This window comes from Gossypium arboreum, chromosome 8 (assembly GCF_025698485.1).
Source record: "Gossypium arboreum isolate Shixiya-1 chromosome 8, ASM2569848v2, whole genome shotgun sequence".
In the NCBI taxonomy this organism is placed as follows: domain Eukaryota; kingdom Viridiplantae; phylum Streptophyta; class Magnoliopsida; order Malvales; family Malvaceae; genus Gossypium; species Gossypium arboreum.
The window spans coordinates 72,921,199-72,942,585 of record NC_069077.1 but is presented as its reverse complement, the minus strand read 5'-3'; the positions used below and the strand labels follow the sequence as shown (position 1 = coordinate 72,942,585).

The following is a 21,387-nucleotide window of genomic DNA, read 5'->3' as shown; positions in this document are numbered from 1 at the left end:
TCGGCTTTTTGGCATTTATCACTTTAAGCTATGAAAAAGGGTTTGTTACACACCTGATTTGCGATATTCCTTGATGAGATCTCCTATGCGATTTCTCCTATAATCAACCACTTATAGATTAGACCATGTTATTATTAAACCAAATCGAAAACTACCTATTATCATCACTTACACATTCGGCCACCATCCACAATGGCCCTTGGGTTCATACCTTTGCGAAGTTGATGACTAGATTTAGTCACTCCGATGATCCAAGCTTTTCACACACTCCGATCGGTAGCCTTTAATCCTCACTAGCACCAACAAACCAAATAACACCAAAAACCCTTTTAGCCTTAGTCGACGGAGGGTTTTCACTTTTCTTAAACCACAAGATACAAATGGAAAGAAGGTTCAATACTTACCAAGAGATCTACTCGTTGAAGAACTTTCCAAATACCTTCCTACCCCATATCCGTTGTGAATCCAACTTAAACGCGCGTGAAAATAGATCTAAATATTAATTCTCGAATCACTAAAATATGAAGCTTTCGCTTTTCAAAGAAATATTAATCTAAGCTATTACGAGGGTTAGTACACACATTACGGGTTGAAGTTGAAACGTTTCCAAAATCAATCGCCTCGATAACCACCACCTATCACTCAAACTTAACTAATCCAATATCAATATATGTAAATCCTAAGCACATCACCATACGAAACATAAGGGCATATTCGTCATTTTACCATACGAGGTATTACGATCACTTTACCCTCTGAGGGCTTTACGGTCTTTTTACCTAATAGGGGTATTTTAGTCATTTCATCCTACAAGGGTGTTTTGGTAAATCTACAAACCAAAGGTATTTCAAGAATTTTGTAAACCAATGGTATTTCTATAATTTTTAGAAAGTCAAGGGTATTTCGTAACTTTGTAAATCGGGGTATTTTGGTAATTTTACAAATTGAGGTATTTCTAATTTCACAAACCAAAGGTAATTTGGTAATTTTACGACTAGGGTATTTTAGTAATTTTGTAAATCGAGGTAAAACAAAGAATTTCAGAAATCAAGGGTAAAACAAGAATTCTATAAATTAAGGGTAAAACGGTATACGTAAATCGAGGTAAAAGCAGTAATTCGTAAGTCGAGGGTAAAACGATAATTATGTAAATCGAGGTACTTTGGTAATTTTACAAGTCGAGGGTATTTCAATAATTGGTAAACTAAAGTATTCTAAACATGGATAACAATACTAATGGCTCTAAAGCCCATTCTCATTAAATGGGCCCATACGCTCGTGTGGCCCTTTTAGCCCAAATCTAGCCACAAATATTAGATTCACCTAGCCTAGCCCAATATTTACTACACAATCAAACAACTTATCCAATTGGGCTGAGGCCCATTAGGCCCACATGACCCCTTTCGACCCATCGCGTCTGAAGTAGCCATCCTACGGTAGAGTAGTAAGAAATACACACGATAGGAGACCTGAGTTAATCCACACTCGAGCACTCTTAGCCGACGCCCAACCCAAACGAGCATGCCATACAATGAAAGGGATCACCAAGAAAGGTACATTTACTCTCCTCATGGTTCCTCTATTTAAAGCCACTTCACAACCACTCTTATATTAGCTTCCTGATGTGGGATCCCTCCAACATTAGAGTTTAAATTCAACACCAACTCTTGCCACCCCCTGTTAGCAAAATAAATGCTCTTTGCTTGCCATGGGATTCGAACCTATGCCTCCCCTTAAATGCTCCACACGCTACTTACCACTAAGCCACAAGGCTTTTTGTGTCATATTTTATCCCCAATTAATTATAAGGTCTAAAGGCCAAAGTCCAGGTTCCCTTTAAAAAACCCAAAATAAATTGCAAGAGCCAAGGCTTGAACCCAGGCTCCCATACAACCTTAATGACGCCACAACCCAGGCTTGACCCTCATCCAAGCATCCAGGTTTTTTTCACTTAATACCAAAATTTTTGATAAAGCCCAAGTTTGAACCCAAGATTTCTCTAACACTTCTCAAAGCCATTAACCACTAAAGCAAACATTTAATTGTGTCATTTTATTGCACAATTAAATACCTATATAAAACCTCCTTACGGACCCACACTCAAGGCCCAATACTTCTAGGCCCAAATTCGGGGTGTTACAACCATAGCTGGGCTATGGCATTGGAAAGATGTGATTATGTGCTACTGTATAAAACCATATTTGGGATATGGCATCAGTGAGATATGTGATTCATGTAAGACCATAGTTCGGCTATGGCATCGATATGTGATATGTGATCCGTGTAAGACCATAGCTGGGCTATGGCATCAATATGTGACATGTGATTTATGTGTAAGACCATAGGCATCCATATGTGAATATGTGTAAGACCATAGCTGGGCTATGGCATCATTATGTAAAGATGTGTAAGACCATAGTTGAACTATGGCATTGAGAAAACGAAGTACTCAATTTCGTAAGACGTTCACTAATTTGACAAAGTTTGGTAAGTAAGTGTTACATGGAACTATGTGATATAAGGAAGTACGAGTTGATATGACATGAGTATAAAACTTGGTTGATGAATGAATTCATTTGTGATTATATAATTGTTCATCTTGAGTGTACTATCCATATGTATTGATATTTCAAATGATTTAATGAATAAAGTTTCAACATGGAATAAACTGAACACGAGACAAATAATTTATGAAATTGAACTCGAAATTCATAAAAATAACAGATATTGATATATGGAGACATGAGACATTGATATATGAATATGGAATATGTTTGATAAATCTGTTCATTCATAATTATGGAATTATGTATCTCATGTGTACTATTTGAATAAAGATGATATTTCAAATACTTTGGTTGTTTAAGCTGAAATATGAAATAGTATGAAATCAAGATAAGTTGTTATGAAAATATATTTAAATTATAGAGATATGGCTGATATATATTAATTGATTAGTCAATGTTGGCTTATGAATGATATAACTGAAACTAGCCATTTGTTCTTTACAGTCACTTTATTAAGCTGACGGTAATCAATACACATTCTCATTGTGCCATCTTTCTTTTTCACAAATAGAACAGGAGCACCCCATGATGAAAAACTCGGTCTAGCAAATCCTTGATCAGTCAATTCTTGCAACTGAGATTTTAATTCCTTTAAATTGGTCAGAGCCATTCTATACGGAGCTATTGAAATCAGAGTAGTACCAGGTACTAATTCAATGCCAAACTCGACTTCTCGAATCGAAGGCAAACCAGGTAGTTCTTCAGGAAACACATCAGAGAAGTCACAAACAACATGCACTGATTTAACTTTCTTATCATTCACTTTCGAATCTAACACATAAGCTAAGTAGGCTTCACAACCTTTCTTCACATATCTCTGTGCTTTCATTGTAGATATCACGGCTGGCAATCTATTCAGATCACTAGACTCAATTCAAATTATCTCATCATTGTTACACCTTAAAACAATGACTTTTCATTTGCAATTCACAATAGCATCGTGCAAAGTCAACTAGTCCAATCCCAGAATTATATCAAATTCATCGAAAGGTAAAACCATCAGATCTGCAGGAAAACAGATATCTCGAATCAATAAAGGGAAATTCTTGCAGACTTTATCAACAAAAAACTTTTGCCTAAGGGGTTCGATACTATAATTACGAATTCAGTAGCCTCTATAGGCAAAGTCTTACTGTGCACTAAATTCATATAAATATAAGAATGCATTGATCCAGGATCTATCAATGCAATCACAGAAGTATCATAGAGAGTAAAAATACTAGTAATCACATCTGGAGACGAGGCTTCCTCACGAGCTCGGATTGCATAGGCTCTGGCAGGTGCTCTGGCCTCAGATCTAACAATAGCATCTCCAGTAGCTCTTTGACCACTACTTGCATTTCTTGCATTTCTGGAAGGTCTACCTCTAGCTAAGGTGTTACTCGATCTAAAATTTTGTACATTTTCTTGCTCAACAGGTTCAGAACTGTAATGCCCCAATTTTTGAGATTTTTGAGATTTCTATAAATTTCAATGAATTTTAGAAATACTGTGTTTCGACTGTCTGGTGTGGGTCTGAGTATGTTGGTGGGCCTTTAAAAGGCCCAAGAGTAAATTTAATTCGAGGCAATTCCTGAATTTTAATTTTGGAGAGAGAGGGTTCTGGCGATATGGGCTTTTAAAATTGAGGTGGTAAAATAGGACACAAAAAGATTTGTGGTAAAGTGGCATGTGGCGCCACCTAAGTGTTTGGGGAGTGACGTGTGGATGATTAGGGGGAGCCAGAGTTCAAGTCACAAGGTAAGCGTGTTGTTACTTTTATTTTTGTGTGCATATGCCGAGCATGTGATAGAGCTTAAGTGGAAATTTGGCTAGGGCTTTAGGAAGGTTGGGCCGTGGGTCTGAACAGCCATTATGGCAAGCTTTATTTTCTTTTTGTTTTTCTGAATTAGGGTTAGCCACCTAAAGCCTTCACTTTCATTCTATTCTCTTCTCAGCGTCGCAAAAAGCCGAAAAACTTAAAGTTAGATCTCCTGAGTACCGAATTCTTCCTTCTCTTCTCCTCTCTTCTTCTATTTTCTTTTTCCCCTTCTTTTCTTCTCTGGCTGAAACATTCCTACCATTCTACTCTTCTCCTCTTTCATTCCCATTCTTTTCTAAACCTCTATAGCCGATTGCCATAAAAGCCGAAATCCCGAAAGTTGTTTCTTGTGCCGATTTCTTCTAGTCAAAATCCTCTTATTTTCTTCATCTCTTTTGGCTGATTTTCACATCCTCTAAACCTCAACCCCTGTCGATAATACCACTGCAAAAACCACTATACCAAATCATCTTCCTCTTCACAGTTCCAAAAGCCGAAAACACCATAGTTTTTAGGGACGTATGGCCAAATCTTTAGATCTCTAATATTCGATTTTTGCTAGTGTTTAAGGGTTGGATCTGCATCAGATCTGAGTAGAAACTGAAGTGGAATTGTTTTGGTTGAAAGAACCTGAGGCAGGTACTCAAATCTATTCTTTATTTCGGGTTTTAGAAAAGCCGAAATCCCTAAAGGCATAGGGAGGCTATCGATTGGAGCTTAAGGCTCTAAGGGTTGTAACAATTGATTTGTTTTGGTTTTAGTGTGATCCAAAGGCTGTTGATCGAAGGCTTGGACAAGTGGAACGACTAGATCTAGATCTAGTCTCTAGTTTTGGCAAAGGTAGGATCTCAAGGGCCATAGATATTGATGGCCGATTATGGTAAGTAAGTTTATGATGGTTGCCATTTTATTTTGGATCTGATATGTCTAGTGATGATTATAGGATAACATGGGAGATTTCAGTAGCAGTTGTCAGAAATCAGGTGTGTAAACGACACCCACTCATAGACTAGATCAGCAAAAGCCGAAAAGCCAAAATGCCGAAAAGCGGGCATTCTATGAACTTGCGAGCGTGCGAGCGCTCGTGAGATGGTTTGGTTGATAATTTTGGTAATCACAAGCAGTATGATTTTAAAGTGCGCAATTTCGTGCACTTCGGTATATTTGGGCTTAATGGGCCAAAATCAGGTTAATGGGCCAACGGGCCCAATTTGGTAAAAACACTCGGTAAGTGTTTCTGTTAATGTGTTAATGGTTGTAATATGAGTGTAAACCCTAAAATAGTTAAATTTACTAAAATACCCCTAAGTATGAAAATTACCATTATACCCCTAGGGTTAATTTTGACTGAAATGCATGATATTCTGATTCTGTTTGTTGTATGCCATGACATGTATATCTGTTGCATGGGATATGGGTTATATTGATGGAGGAAGCGTTCTGGTGGCTCTGCCACAAATATATGATCTGGTGGCTCTGCCACAAATATCTGTTTCTGGTGGCTCTGCCACAATATCTGTATCTGGTGACTCTGTCACAATATCTGTTCTGGCAGCCATATTGCAAATTTTGTGACGTGTAGTGGATGGGTGGGTCGAGTAGTCTCCCTAAATGGTGTAAGGTTGGCACGGGGGTGTATACGGATGGATATGGGTTAGGTTTTCTGCATACAAGATATATTTGTTCTGTTTCTGTTATGGGCCTATGAGCTTCATTCTGAATTCTGTGTAGGTCTAAGGCCCAACTTAATCTGTTTCTGTGGTTTGAACTAATCTAGACTATGGTTGGGTTATTTTACACACTGAGTTTTCCAAACTCACCCCTTAATTTTATTCGTGCAGGTAACCCCCAACCATAGCAGACTTGGAGCTGAGAGGGATTCGGAGTGGCCACATGTTTTGCAAGCTCAATTTCCTTCTTATGACTGGATTAGTTTCATTTACTTTAATTGCTTTGGGTTTTAAGTTGTAATAAGGCCGCTTTAATTATTTTTAATTTGCTTTAGTATGATTATTAGCTTAGGCATGATATGGATTTAAATGTTTGAAATTGAATAGCTCTAGGGCGCGTTTTTAAAAAAGATTACCTAATTTCAAAATATCATGAAACAAGACAAAGCTTCTGAAATGAAAGCATTTTCAAAAATTAATAAGTGTTTTCAAAGGCTTAAAATGAAATGGTTTTTCCTGAACAATCATTCAGTTAAAGTGTGGCAATGGTTGTATACATGTCTAAGAGTGGATCCGTGGAAAGCTTGGTACTTAAGCAGTCTAATAGACTCACCTCCTCTTTTTTCGGCATCCTACTTGGAGCACAGCTTCCATTCACTTTAATCTATAATGAAAATACCCTTAAATCACTAAGAAAGATTTTAGATAAGACATGACCTATACAGTAACGCTTCAATGTGACACACCGGATTCGGCCGTAACGTCTGGGCCAGGTTTGTGGTGTTACAAGAACAATCTCTTACAAAATGATCCAGAGATCCACATTGAAAACAGGCTCGGTCATTCAATTACAATTTCCCGGATGTCTTTTACCATAGTGTTTACATTCAGGTCTCTCAGAAGTAGCACAAAAGTAGCAGGGACTCTGAAGTTTAAACGGGATCTAGCTTGATCTCAGTTTGAATGTCCCACATTAGCATTTGAACGACTTTGATCATATCGAAATTTCTTTGGCACAGACTGAAATGATCTACTCAAAAATCTTTTTCTAACATCTCTGGATTCAGAACCAGCTTTTCTTTGCTCTTTACTTAATTCTTCAGCTTTACAAGCTCGCTCAACGAGCACAACCATTTCTTTAATTTCTAGAATTCCAACTAATAGACGGATATCTTCGTTTAGTTATTCTTCAAACCTTTTGCACATTATTACTTCATTCGATACACATTCCCGAGCATACTAGCTCAATCTCACAAATTCACGTTCGTATTCAGTAACAGATATACGACCCTATTTAAGCTCGAGAAACTCTTTACGTTTCTGATCAATAAATCTCTGACTGATATATTTCTTTTGAAATTCTGATTGGAAGAAATCCCAAGTAACCCGTTCACTCGGAACTACAGATATTAAAGTTTTCCACCAATGATACGCCGTATCTCTCGGAAGTGAAATGGCACATTTAACACATTCCTCTGGACTCAGAGACAATTCATCAAACACTTTTATTGTATTCTCTAACCAGAATTCGGCTCTTTCAGCATCATCATTCGTTGTAGCTCGAAACTCTTCAGCCCCATACATTCTAATCTTATCAACCGGTGGTCTACTCAACTGAACCGGACTCACTGAGGGTATAACAGGAATTTGAGAAGGACTAACTGGGGGTGGAGGTTGTTGTATAGTCGGATTGGTTCTAATATACCGAGTGAACCAATCATTCATCATTTGATAGAAGGCTTGCTTAGCCTCGCTATCACAGCTACTCATAGCCGATCGTGAATCATCTTGCACCATCCTTTGCGTGGGAGCAGGTGCATTACTTTCAACATCGTCAGCTACAGCTCTATCGGGATCCATTTGCTATATAAAAGCACATTTCAAAGTCAAGAGTCATCACACTATCACAGATTTAGATATATGGCATGTATAGCTAGACACACATATGCTATGGTAGTCCTAGAACCGACTAAACCATATCTTTGATACCAATAAAATATAACACCCCTAACTGTAACCAAAATTGAATTAGGGTTAGGAGACATTACCAGACAGACAGAACATTTCAGACCAATACAGAATCACAGATATTATTTAACATCATTTTATAAGCAATCATCTCTAAACATAGTCTACTAGACCTAAAACATACATTTAAGGAAAGGTTGGAACTAAACCGAACCCATTCAGAAGTTTCAAAACTCAACCAATTCTTTCAAACTGTTAAAGTCACAGCCCATGTAACTAGGCCGTGTGTCACACACGGGCACTAGACACGCCCATTTGAACCAGCCGTGCTAAAAATAGGTCCTATACTGACTTTTTCACACGGCCAATAGGCATGCCCATGTACTATGGCTGTGTGATACTTAGCTAGCTACTGACTTTAGCCCACGGCCATATGACATGCCCGTGTGTCAATACCATGTGGTTCTTAGGAAAATACTACTTTTCTTACACGGCCACAAAGGTATGCCCGTGTCCCTTGACCGTGTGGCACCAAGCAGGCTTGGTTTAAGCCAAATTTGCCACTCTTTTTGGGTCCAATCCCACAAGCAATAATATACAACATTTACCAAAATTTCCAACCAATTCCATGGTCAAAACATTTTCATTACAATTATATCATCATCATTCAACAACCCATTCAAAACCATACCAAATCTTAACACACACATACCATTTTCTAGCCAACTCTCATGGCTTAACATATATACAATTCAAAACTTAATACATGGATATTCTAGCCTATACATGCCATACTTAAAAGTATTTACACTTTCAAAAGTACCAAAATGAGATCGATAGTGTGGTGACGATCCTCGACTGTCCCCGAGCCTTCGGTAGCTACGATAACTGTAAAACAGACAGCAATCACACAGTGTAAACTATAAAGAGCTTAGTAAGCCAATTAAAATTGGTCTAATTACTAAAGCATACAAGTACAATTTAACCATAAAGATTCATAACCATTTCATAGAATAAATCATAAGCTTAACCATGCTCCTTTATTGCATATATATCATGCTTCATTTCCAATTCCATACATATTTCACAGAGACAGAATTTTTCATATTCAAAAATTTAGTATGATACAAACGTACCTGCATAGGTTATACATTTCATATACTCATATTTCGTACGCTATCATCAGACGGTTCGGAAATGATACAGATGTTCATAACCAAGTACAATGCCAACATCCCAGTCGTGGTCTTACATGTAATTCAATATCGATTCTTCTGTCCCAAACAGGGTCTTACACGAAATCAGATACGATGCCGATGTCCCAGACATGGTCTTACATATAAATCTCAAATCGAAGCCTGTGTCCCAAACACGGTCTTACACGATATTTAAAATCGAAGTCAACTTTCCTTTGGAAGCATACCAATACTTTTCAGATACTAACATATTATCAGAATCTACTTAGAGTTCATTTATCAGGCTCTTAAGGTCGTCCAATACAGATTATAGTTAATATGCGCAGAATTTAGTCAATTTAACACGTAATTGTAATTTGACTTACCTCGTACGGATTTCGGATAAAATGAGTCGACTATTCAACTATTTTGGACTTCCTCTGATATAAGTCCGATTTTCTTTGTTCTTGATCTAATACAATACAAATTCAACCATTCAATCATTCATTTCATTCATTTCATTTAATTTAATCCATATACATATATTTAGGGCATTTTGCATTTTAGCCCTTACATTTTCATACTTTGACAATTTAGTCCATTTTCCACAAAATCACAATTACATAAAGTTTTCTTGTACACAAGCTTAGCCAAATTTTCATGACTCTCATACAAGTCCATACAACATGTTTAATTCACAAGTTAGTCCTTCAAAACCTCATTTTCACAATTTAGCTCAATTAGCTCTATTTCATCAAAATTCAAAGACAAAGCTTGATAATCTCACACATATCTTTCATAATCTATATAAAAACATCACAAAGCTCATATAATCACCAATGTCACATTTCTTAATCTTCAGCAAAAATAAAAATTCAAACATGGGTTCTGAAGAACATGAAGCAACGATCACAGAAACGTAAAAATTATTAAAAACCGAGCAAAATGGACTAACCTATTCACTTATGCAATGGCTGAATACTTTGTAGCTTCAGTGGCTTCTCCTTTCTCTTAATTTTTGACTGAACCAAATGTTTTTGCATGCCTTTCTTTTTCATATTCTTTAGTTTAATCTATTTATTTCATAGATTACCAATTTGCCTATGGCAATTATCATTAAATTTTTACCAACCCTTGTCCATGTTTGTCCACCACTAAGATAAATGGTCAATTTGACATGCAAGGACCTTTATTTTAAAGGCCAAGCCAAATAGGTGCTTTAACATTTAGCACTTAATTTTTACACTTTACGCGATTTAATCCTTTTTCGTAATTAAGCACAGAAATAGATAAATTAAATCACAGAAATTTCACAGATATAAATTCACATATCTCAAACACAGAAAATAATATTAAAATATTTTTCAGACTCGAATTTTTGGTCCCGAAACCACTATTCTGACTAGGGTCAAAACTGGACTGTTACAATCAGTATATCATCAATGAACACAACTACAAACTGATCTAAATACTGCCTGAAGATCCGATTCATCAAATCCATAAAAACAGCAGGTGCATTAGTAAGTCCGAACGACATAACTAGAAACTCAGAATGTTCGTACCCCGTTCAAAAAGTAATTTTTGGCACATCGGAGTCTCTGACTCACAACTGATAATAACCCGATCTCAAGTCTATCTTCGAAAACACTGAAGCCCTTTTAACTGATCAAACAAGTCATCAATCCATAGAAACGGGTATTTATTCTTTATAGTCACTTTATTTAGCTAGCAATAATCAATACAAATTCTCATAGTTCCATCTTTCTTTTTCACAAATAGAACTGGTGCACCCCAGGGAGAGAAACTTGGTCGTACAAAACCTCTATCTGTTAACTCTTCCAACTGCGCTTTCAACTCTTTTAATTCAGTAGGTGCCATCCAATATGGAGCTATCGAAATTGGAGTCGTCCCTGCTACTAACTCAATACCAAACTCTACCTCTCGGATAGGTGGCAAACCCGACAATTCTTCACGAAACACATCCGGATACTCGCACACAACTGGTACAAATTCAATCTTCTTTTCAGTTACTTTACTATCAAGCACATAAGAAAGGTAAGCTTCACAACCTTTTCTCACATATTTACGAGCTAACATCGAAGATTTTACTACTGGTAAACCATTCAGATCATTAGATTCAATCCGAATAATCTCGTTGTTCTAACATCTCAAATCAATGGTCTTTATTTTGCAATTAACAACAGCATCGTGTAAAGTCAGCCAATCCATACCCAAAATTATATCAAACTCATCGAAAGGTAACAACATCAAATCGGCCGAAAAGCATGAATCTCGAATCATCAATGGGCAGTTCTTACACACTTTGTCAACCAGAACACACTGACCCAGGGGGTTTGATACTCGAATCACAAACTCAGTAGACTCAACAGGCAAAGTCTTACTGGATACTAATGTTTCACACACATATGAATGAGTCGAACCAGGATCAATCAATGCAATAACACTAGTATCATAAAGAGTGAAAGTACCAGTAATAACATCTAGGGAAGAAGCATCCTCAAGAGCGCGTATAGCGTATGCTCTAGCAGGTGCCCGAGCCTCAAATTGAACCGCTGTATCTTTTGTCCCTCTCTGACTGCCACCTACATTACTCAAATCTCTGGGTGGTCTGCCTCGCACTGACATATTACTTGGTCTCGCGTTTTGAACGGTGTTTTGCTTGGCTAACATCGGACAATCTCAGATAAAATGATCCATCGATCAACATTTAAAACAAGTCTGATCATGCAATCTACAATTTCCAGAATGCCATTTACCACAATGCTTACACTTGAGTCTGTTCTGTCGATCATTGCCAACACTAGCAATCGAAGTGGCTCGTGAACTCACAGGAGGTCGATCTCGATCTCGTCTAGAAAAGTCTGAAGTAGCTTTAAATTGACTAGAACCATCTCTAAACTTCTTTAATGCTGAGTGAAAAGTCTTACTCGATGATCTTTTACGAGAATCTCTGGCTTCAAAATTAGCTTTTCTTTTCTCTTTCCTGAGCTCTTTGGCTTTGCAAGCTCGCTGAACAAGTACCACGAACTCTTTAATTTCAAGTATACCAACCAGCAATTTAATGTCTTCATTTAAACCGTCTTCGAATCTTTTACACATGATAGCTTCGGTTGAAACACATTCACGAGCATATCGACTAAGTCTCACAAATTTTCGCTAGTACTCAGTTACAGTCATACGACCCTGTTTCAATTCCAGAAATTCTTTGCGTTTCTGGTTGATAAATCTCTAGCTGATGTATTTCTTACGGAACTCAGTCTGAAAGAATTCCCAAGTCACTATCTCTTTTGGAACCACTGATACTAGTGTATTCCACCAGTGATATGCAGTGTCTTGCAATAAGGATATAGCACACTTTAAACATTCTTCCGGAGTACACGATAGCTCGTCAAACACACGAATGGTATTATCGAGCCACAACTCAGCCTGCTCAGCATCATCATCATCATTAGCTTTAAACTCTTCGGCCTCATATTTTCTGATTTTATCTACAAGAGTCCTGTTAAATCTCATCGAATCAATCATCGGAGGTATGAAAGGTATCAGAGATGGATTATTCGGGGGTGGAGGTTGTTGTACAGTCAGATTAGTCCAAATATACTGAGTAAATCATTCGTTCATCATTTGATAAAAGGCTTGCTTAGCCTCCCCCTCATGGCTACTCGAGATAGGTCGAGATTCAACTGGCGCTGTCCCATGCACAGGAGCAGGCGCTACGCTCTCAACATCATCAGCTACAGCTCTATCGGGATCCATTTACTATATAAAAGTACATTTTCAAAAGTCAGAAGTCATCACACTATCGCAGTATAAATTATTGCAAGTATAGCTAAACTCACACACGCTACGTTAGTCCTAGAACTGACTAAACTATAGCTTTGATACCAATAAAATGTAACACCCCTAACCCGTATCTGTCGCCAGATTAAGGTTATGAGGCATTACCGAATAGATTACAATTCATACAGATATACATAACATAATATAGTTCAAAACTTTAAATCACATCAATTATTATAACTAAATCCATTTATGAAACTCATAATATATGCCATTCATGGCATGATATAAATTACACATATCTCATCATTTATACATATACGTAACGTATAACACATCAATAATTTTATTATTAAATACTAAACCTATATTTATAAAAGTCCCGCACATACATAAATTATAAACCATTTGAAATAACATATGCATTGTCAACTTACTTTAAATATATATATATGACACCGACATTTTGATCTATATGAAACATGTATATTTTGCATATTAACACCAAATATAATAAGCTTCCATTTAAAAAAGAAAAAACAATTCCATTCTAGTTTTTAGTCCATTCGACTATCATAGATCATTGTCTTAGTATATAACATAACCAATTTCTTTATGCTGCATTCAAAAATCAACATCCAATCTTCAAAACTTTCATATAGTAGAAATTATATTCATCCATGATATACAACATGATAACCAAATAAACTTTAACTATAATCCAACCAATACCGAATTTAAGCCTAATAATAAAGCCATATTCAATGCTTGAAACACATACCAAATACATCATCCATCCATAGTACTTAGCACTTTAACTGAAATAAATTTTTACCACATTTATGCATAGCTCATTAAACTTAATAACGAAACCCACACAAAACCAAGACTAAGCACAATTACCATGATCAATACGACAATTACTTATATATCAATATTTAGCCATTTTCGCGTGGCATAAAATATAAAAAAACTTCAAACATAATCAAAATTTATAGCAATAGAGCCTATACATGCCATATGTTCAAGAATAAACTTTTAAAAAATACCAAAAGTTGATGATAGTGTGGATGACTTCGATAACGATCCCCAAGCTCGTAACTTACAACCAAAATCTATAAAACAAAGTAACAAAAACACACAGAGTAAGCTAGCTTAGCTTAGTAAGCCTTAAGCAAATTAAACAACTCAAATAAATAATCAAATCATTTCATACAAGCCAAATTGTACCATTAGAGGTATACTTTAACTCAAATAAGTTAACTTGGCTGAACATTCAAGGTCAATTATAACACCACATAAATACTTACCTATATAACCGAATATATATAAAATCCAATATATCATCTCATAAAAACTTACCTATATGGCCAAATACACAAGGTTCATTATATTATTTCATATGGCAGAATATATAAGTTCAATAGATCATCACATGTAACCTAATGTTCAAGTTCAATAAAACATCTCATATGGCCGAATATACAAATTCAATATAATCTCACATGTAACCGAATATACAAGTTCAATATAAGCTCAAATGTAATCGAATACACAAGTTCAATATAACCTCACATGCAGCCGAATATACAAGTTCAAAATAACCTCACATATACTTACTTGCTCACTTTCCACATCAATGTGAAGTCTTATAGACATAGACTTGAAATAAATCACCGGCATAAAATCTGCTAGGCATAAGCCTGAATCATACACCAGCACAAGGCCTGCTAGACTCAAAGTCTGAGATTTTTCACCGGCAATAAGCCTGCTAGGCATAAAGCCCGATTACATTCACCAGCATAAAGCTTGCTAGGCTCAAAGCACGAATATCACTATTATAATGTTGTCTCATACACAATTCATGTAACAAAAATTCCATATATTCCTCATAAATCATACGAACTTTTAAACGATGTAACCTTGTCAAATTAAATTCAAATACAGTATTTCAATTTCTATACACAAACACATTCGGCTAGCTCTTTATGAATTTAAAGATTCCATAACAACATATTAAACTAAGTTACAATGAAGATAAATGATGTCTAATAACTTAAAGACTTACCTCGGATATCGACGGACGTTTCAAATCTGCTATTCGACTATTTTCGTTTTTCCCCGATCCAAGTCTGATTTCTTTTGTTCTTGATCTATTATATAATTTCAAATTAACCTCATTTAAACACAATTTCATTCAATTTAATCCAACAACACATAAATGGGAAAATTATCATTTTACCCCTAATATTACATACTTTTACAAATTAGTCCTAATTGCACAAAGCACAAAATACAGAAAATCTCACAACAATGTAGTTGGGACGAATTTTCCATATAACCATACTAGTCCATATATTTCATCTATTTCACATTTTAGTCCTTTAATTTATTATTTTTTCAATTTAGTCCTAATTACTCAAAATCTTCAAAAACTCAAATACAAAACATGTTAATCTAAAACATATTTTTAATATTTCATCATCAAACATCACAAAAAAAAATATTCATCAATAGCATAACTCAAAATATGCATCAAAATCAGAAATTTATGCATGGGTCGGATAGTACTAGAAGCAACGATCTCAAAAACGTAAAAATTATAAAAAAACCAAACACAAACTAACCTTAAATTAAGCTTCCAAAGTGTCAAAATTCCAAAAGCTTTTAACTTCTTTTTTTTTTCTTAAGATTCGGCTACACTTGTGAGCATTTAATTTTTTCTATCAACTCAAGTGTTTTCTTTATCTTAGTGCTTAATTGGCAAACAAATCTTGTAAAGATTGTTTCTTTGTTTGCTCTTTTGAAAAGGTTTGTATCTTAAGATTTGGATAGAAATCTTAATATAGTTGTAAGGTTAAACCTTCTCCTCAAAGATTCATCAAATTAGTGAATTTGAGAAAATCCTTAGTTATGGAAAGCTAAGGTAGTGGAGTAGGCAATCAAGATAGAACCACTATAAATTTTTATGTTCATTGTTTCATAATTTTTCTTTTACTTCCACGAATTTTTAAAAGGCCAATTCACCCCTCTTGACTATTTCGGTTGATTAATCGAGCTAACAAAATTGATTGACTTGTGAAACAGTACAAATTAATTAAATCGAGAAGAAAATTGAATGATTGGTGTTTGAATCAAATTTTATAACTTTAAATAATTTCTTTAATTTAAACTAGACAAATTGATTTAACCAATCAAACCAATCAAATCAGGAACCAATGATTTGACCAATTCAACCACTAGTTCAATTCCAAAACCTTGATTTCAACAAATGTTCGCAATTAATTAAAACAAAATTAATTTAAAATACTTAATTTGTATGATAATTATAAATCAAAAATATTTAAGAATTCATTTTTGAAAAAAAAAAACAATTAATAACTACAACTTAAAGCATTGCCTAAAATAATCAGTTGTACAATATTTTTCGACCTACTACAACATGGGTGTACAAATTTCTAATTCCATACTTGCTACAATTTAGCTTCAACTTTGTATCAGTTCAACTACATTTATATGTTTGAATTCAATATCAACCACCATAATCTATATCAATAGGGGTAAATTTCCTAGCTTTGTTATTATTAATGTAATAAGAAAAAAAAATAGTACCCTATTATCTTTTTGTCGTAACACCACAACCAAAATGATTAATCCTCTCATTGCAAGTACTTTCCAAAGAGATAAATAACTAACTATGAAACGTGTTTCATTCCCATGAACAAAGAACTAACCCCTAATCATATGATTAAGGAATAAAGTGAGCATCAACCACACATCTTATAGTTAGAATATCCTATTATTATATCGCTGACTACCGGCCCACACTTCTTGGGTTTCATCCTAGTAAGTAATTTGGTTTCATACATACACACTAACTGACCATATGCATAGTTTTTTAGTAGTAAACCAACAAAGGACGCTTCCACAAAATCATTTGTCACATATCAAGCAATCAACTCTGATGCATTGGTTGTTTCAATTAGAGTGAATTGTGTCGCAATGTTTTCTCCAATTGATGTGAACTTTGTCGCAATGGTCTTTCGGAATTGTGACAAGTTTGTTGCAATGTGTGTGCAGAATTGTGTTGCCGTTGATGCTGAAGAACGACATCGCCCTCCTGAGTCTCAATTTCAGAACTGTTAGATGGTTTAGCACCTGCAGTGATGAGGTTTTTAAAGCAAGCTGATTGGAATCTTGGGCTTCCACTGTTTGAATTGCGAGGGGGATGGGGATTATCACCACCGGTAGATCCAGATGTTACGCCCACAAGGAAACGGTATGCCACTTTGCTGGCTGATACTATCTCAGTCTTGGCTTGTTTAAACTGCAATAATTACCACGACAGCAATTTCAAACACCAACCATAGTGAGGATTTAAACTTAAAGCTGTAGGACCATTCACAACATGCATAGAATTTAGATTCAAGTTTTAACTTATAACCATCGTTATTTTTATTTTTTTTTCTATTTTCATAAATTTCCAAGGCAAACACCTCCATAAAGACGCCTTTGAAAAGGACAAAGAATCCTCATAACGAATTCATCAATTAAATATCATAATAAACTCAAGCGATGTACAGAAAAAGAGACCAAGCTATGTCAGGAAGCACATGATTACATGTACAAAATCATCTACATGCAAAGTGCAAATATATATGATATATATTTATGTAATAGTCATACGAGTTATCTTGACAAGCATTGCCTGTCTAGTCATGGAAATGTAGTGACTTTTGGCAGATTATTACAATTGTGAACTAATGAAGGGACTCTTACCCGTAAGGCAGTATTTTCTGCCATTTCTATAGCAGCATCACCAGTGTTGGCAAAACGATTGACCCAACCTGTTCAAAAATTGTAAGAACAAGCAAGCCACCTAAATTGGAAGTGCACTGATAAAAAACGTGCCCTATTCACTCTTAGTGGTCACATCTTATCTCTCAAATAAAGCCAGCGATTGACCTGCCTGCCAAGTGAAATGAAAGTATATGATTGCCCCTAGCTTCACACCCTAATACAAACAGTTTTCCTCAGATATTCAGGCTCATCACTGAAATACATGGATGATAGAACAGGAGCGGTACAGCCCCAACTCATATTTACCGCTCACAAGCTAATAGGTACCATTAACCACAACATTCTTCACCACTTTACTTCAAGCAAGAGACCAGACATGAGTTACATGAGGAGAGGCATATAATAACGTTTTGATATCATACTTGCTATCCGATGAACAACTGCATCCAATAATGGAATAATGCTCATCAAAGAAAAAGATACCTCTCCTCGACAAGTCAACTAAAACCTATATTAAAGAACTTGGCCATCTGCCAGTGGGCTACAAAGTTACAGGGATAAGTAAAGCAGTAATCATTAAGGTTTCCTACAGCTGTTCAATCCATCAAAAAGAATTCAAGTTCAACAAATCTTAAGTTTACCTGGAAGCTTTTGGACACCCAGCCTTTCGCATAACTCGTCACAGAAGTGGTTGCAATTTTTGGATAACGAGTCGTAGGAAGTTCCAGGCCATTCTCTACTAAGTTCATGCAAGATCTGGTTTACCTTGAATATTGAAGAGTTAGTTCTTCCAAGGACCATGAACTCACGATATGTATACAATGGATTTTTTCTAGAAGGACAACAAAAAACACCAGACCCTTGCTCACAGAATCCAAAAGACCATTCATCATCTCCATATACCTGTCAATAAGGCAAATAAAGTTATTGAGCTTGACAAAGAAAGGCATCAATAACAAATTTATGATTAAAAAAAAAAGAGGGTACTGTAAAGTTGACCACCAAAATTTTTATATCCATTCTAGTATGCCAAAGTTTGACCACTTAAATACTTTTTGAAAATGTTCACTTTGGAGAACTAACATGTGATATATCCATAAAGAAACATTCAGATAAAAGAAAGTAGACCATAGAAAACAACAATGAAAATTTAACTACTTAGAACTACAAGAAACCAGAAGAGATACTGTTCTCTATATCTATCCCCAGTTAACATAATTTAGATGCATGATTCCCCAAGATAAAGTAGAATAGTGGAAAGGTTCTATAAGTTCTTTCAAATAAAACTAGAAAAAGATAAAAAGAATTGACAACAACCTCACATCTAGTAGCAAAAAAGATGCAGAAGCCCTCTACTATGTAAAAACTTTGGCCAAAGCCTAGCAACTCGTCTCATTGAAAGTTCTTTAGTGCTATGTTTGGAAACATGAATTGAGGATTTGGATTTGAATTTCATTTGTCATATAAATTTGAGAATTAAATGAATACATTATGTATAAATTAGTTAAAAGTTCAAAATGATTGTCTATTTGAAAGCTATAAAAACATAAATTCAAAATACACCACTATATTGGTTTCCAACAAATCTACAATTTGAAAAATAATCATGAATATCACATTAATATATGTTTTATCGCACATGTTCACTATTTGTGAAATCCAAATTTCCAATCGCATCAAATTCGATAAATTAGGATGACATAAAAATGTTAACATTTCCTCTGCAGGGTAACGGGTAACCATAAATTGTTTCTTTGTGGCATTCTCCTTTCCTTTCCGATCTACCTTGAAAGTTGAAACTATTCCTTTTAAGCAAAATAAATATTTAAAGCGCCCTTTTCTTTAATAAATATTTGCAATAGTTTAAATGCAACAAGCAGAATACATGTTATCCAAAATCAACATCAAAATATTTGCATTACGTAATTGAACAAGTTAACCCCTAGAAATTCCAAGAGAATTTTCCAAACCGTAAAACCTAGGTCTCGTTTAGCACAATAGCAAAGAATGTAATAAAAATGCAAAATTCACAAAGAGAGTAAGAAAGAAGAGACCTGAATGGCGCTGTGGAAGATACCGCCGAGGCCTATCCTATCCTTGAAGATCTTGTTGATATGAACAATGGTGTTGTTCGTTTTATCCGATCCGCTGTTGGTCACATCGTATATATGTAATATCACCTCTGCCATCTTCACCTACAAAACCCTAACACCTCCGTCGATTGGAAACTTTCGGCGCACCAGAAAACCCTAATCCCTACTCTCTCTTTCTTTTTCTGTCCTTAAGCTTCGAAATCCAACAATTCATTCTATTTAAAAACAAAAACGCCTCACTCTTTCGCACTTTGCTTCTTTTTTTTTTTTTCCCCTCTGTATAGGGATTTTTAATATACAATTTTCTTACGTAGTTTTTTTTTTTCTGCCACGAAAATGCTGAAATCTTAGAATCTCTCTCTAAAACTAATTCTAATTCTAATTATGATTCTCAAGATTAGGTCAAATCTTAAGATTTAGATAAAAGAGAGAATGAGGGAAAATTCTTGTTCATAAAATGAAATCCAAGTTATGGAACTGTTGTTGATTCAGTTGTGAGAGAGAGAGAGAGAGGACATTTTGATTTTGACTGCAATTTGAAAGAAGATGAAGAAAATTGCGGAAACGGGCAGATGGTTAGTTATGCCACGCACTTCGTTTCTTTTAAGTTCAAATTTCTCAAAGCTACCTCTACTCCTTCAAATTTTAAAATTTCGTCCTTGAATTTCTGTATTTTTTTTATTTAAAATTCTTGCTCCATCTTAAAATTAACAATGTCAAAAGTAAACAAAAATTCTAAAATTCAATATTATCTAAATCGGATTGGATTGACCAGTCGAATCGAGAAGTAGTTGGGGTATCAGTCTGATGAGAGGTAAAATATCAATTGACCCACAAAACAATACAAACTAGTTGAACCAAGTTAAAAAAAAATTATTAAACCAAAAATTTAACCAATTTCAAACTAATATGACCAATTGGTTCTTAGAATTAGCAATCCGACCAGTTCAAAGTATATAATTTATTAAAAATAAAAATATTTAAAAAAGTTATAAAAACCAGTTCAATTACCAATTCGACTAATTTTTTTAGTCCAGTTCAATCAATCCATACCGATTTACGGCCAGCTGGTTTTTAAAATTTTTAAATTTTTATTGCCTTCAACATTTACAAATTTACAAATTTATGTCAATTTGGTTTATACCATTTAAAAGTACATAATTTTAAAAATATTTTTTATTTTTTAAAAATAAAATTTAAATAATTATGATTTTTACAAGATAAAACTCTTTAAAATTCAAAAAAAAATAAAAAGGTTTTTGTTTTTTATTTTTATTTTTATTTTAATTTTTAAATTTTTTCATAATTTTTATTTCAAAAAAATTATATATTTTTAATTTAATTTTTAATATATAAAAAATTACTTTTAAATTTTTTATGTAATCTTAAAGGGTAATGACCAAATTAATAAAAAACAATAATGTTGAGGGTTAAAAAGTTATTTTACCTGAAAAATTAAATGGAGAGATCAAAATTTTAAATAAAAAAATTACAAGGATTCAATGTATCAAA

General features: G+C 34.8%; 1 protein-coding gene across 1 annotated transcript; it reads right to left on the bottom strand.

The window, feature by feature from the left end:
* Positions 1-16,654: 16,654 nt before the first annotated feature.
* Positions 16,655-20,481, bottom strand: LOC108476164 (uncharacterized). The gene is made up of 4 exons (XM_017778282.2): positions 19,837-20,481; positions 18,424-18,685; positions 17,762-17,829; positions 16,655-17,309 (listed from the first exon to the last, which is right to left on the bottom strand). Exons 1-4 carry the CDS (start codon positions 19,969-19,971, stop codon positions 16,965-16,967), a joined length of 810 nt encoding a protein of 269 aa, XP_017633771.1. The 5' UTR covers positions 19,972-20,481; the 3' UTR covers positions 16,655-16,964.
* Positions 20,482-21,387: the final 906 nt, after the last annotated feature.

Excerpts from the sequence above, each read along its gene's own strand:
- LOC108476164 (XM_017778282.2), bottom strand. The coding sequence starts at position 19,971 with ATGGCAGAGGTGATATTACATATATACGATGTGACCAACAGCGGATCG. Across the intron at positions 18,686-19,836 it reads TCTTCCACAGCGCCATTCAG|GTATATGGAGATGATGAATG; the intron begins GTCTCTTCTTTC and ends CCTTATTGACAG. Across the intron at positions 17,830-18,423 it reads GGGTGTCCAAAAGCTTCCAG|GTTGGGTCAATCGTTTTGCC; the intron begins GTAAACTTAAGA and ends ATTTTTGAACAG.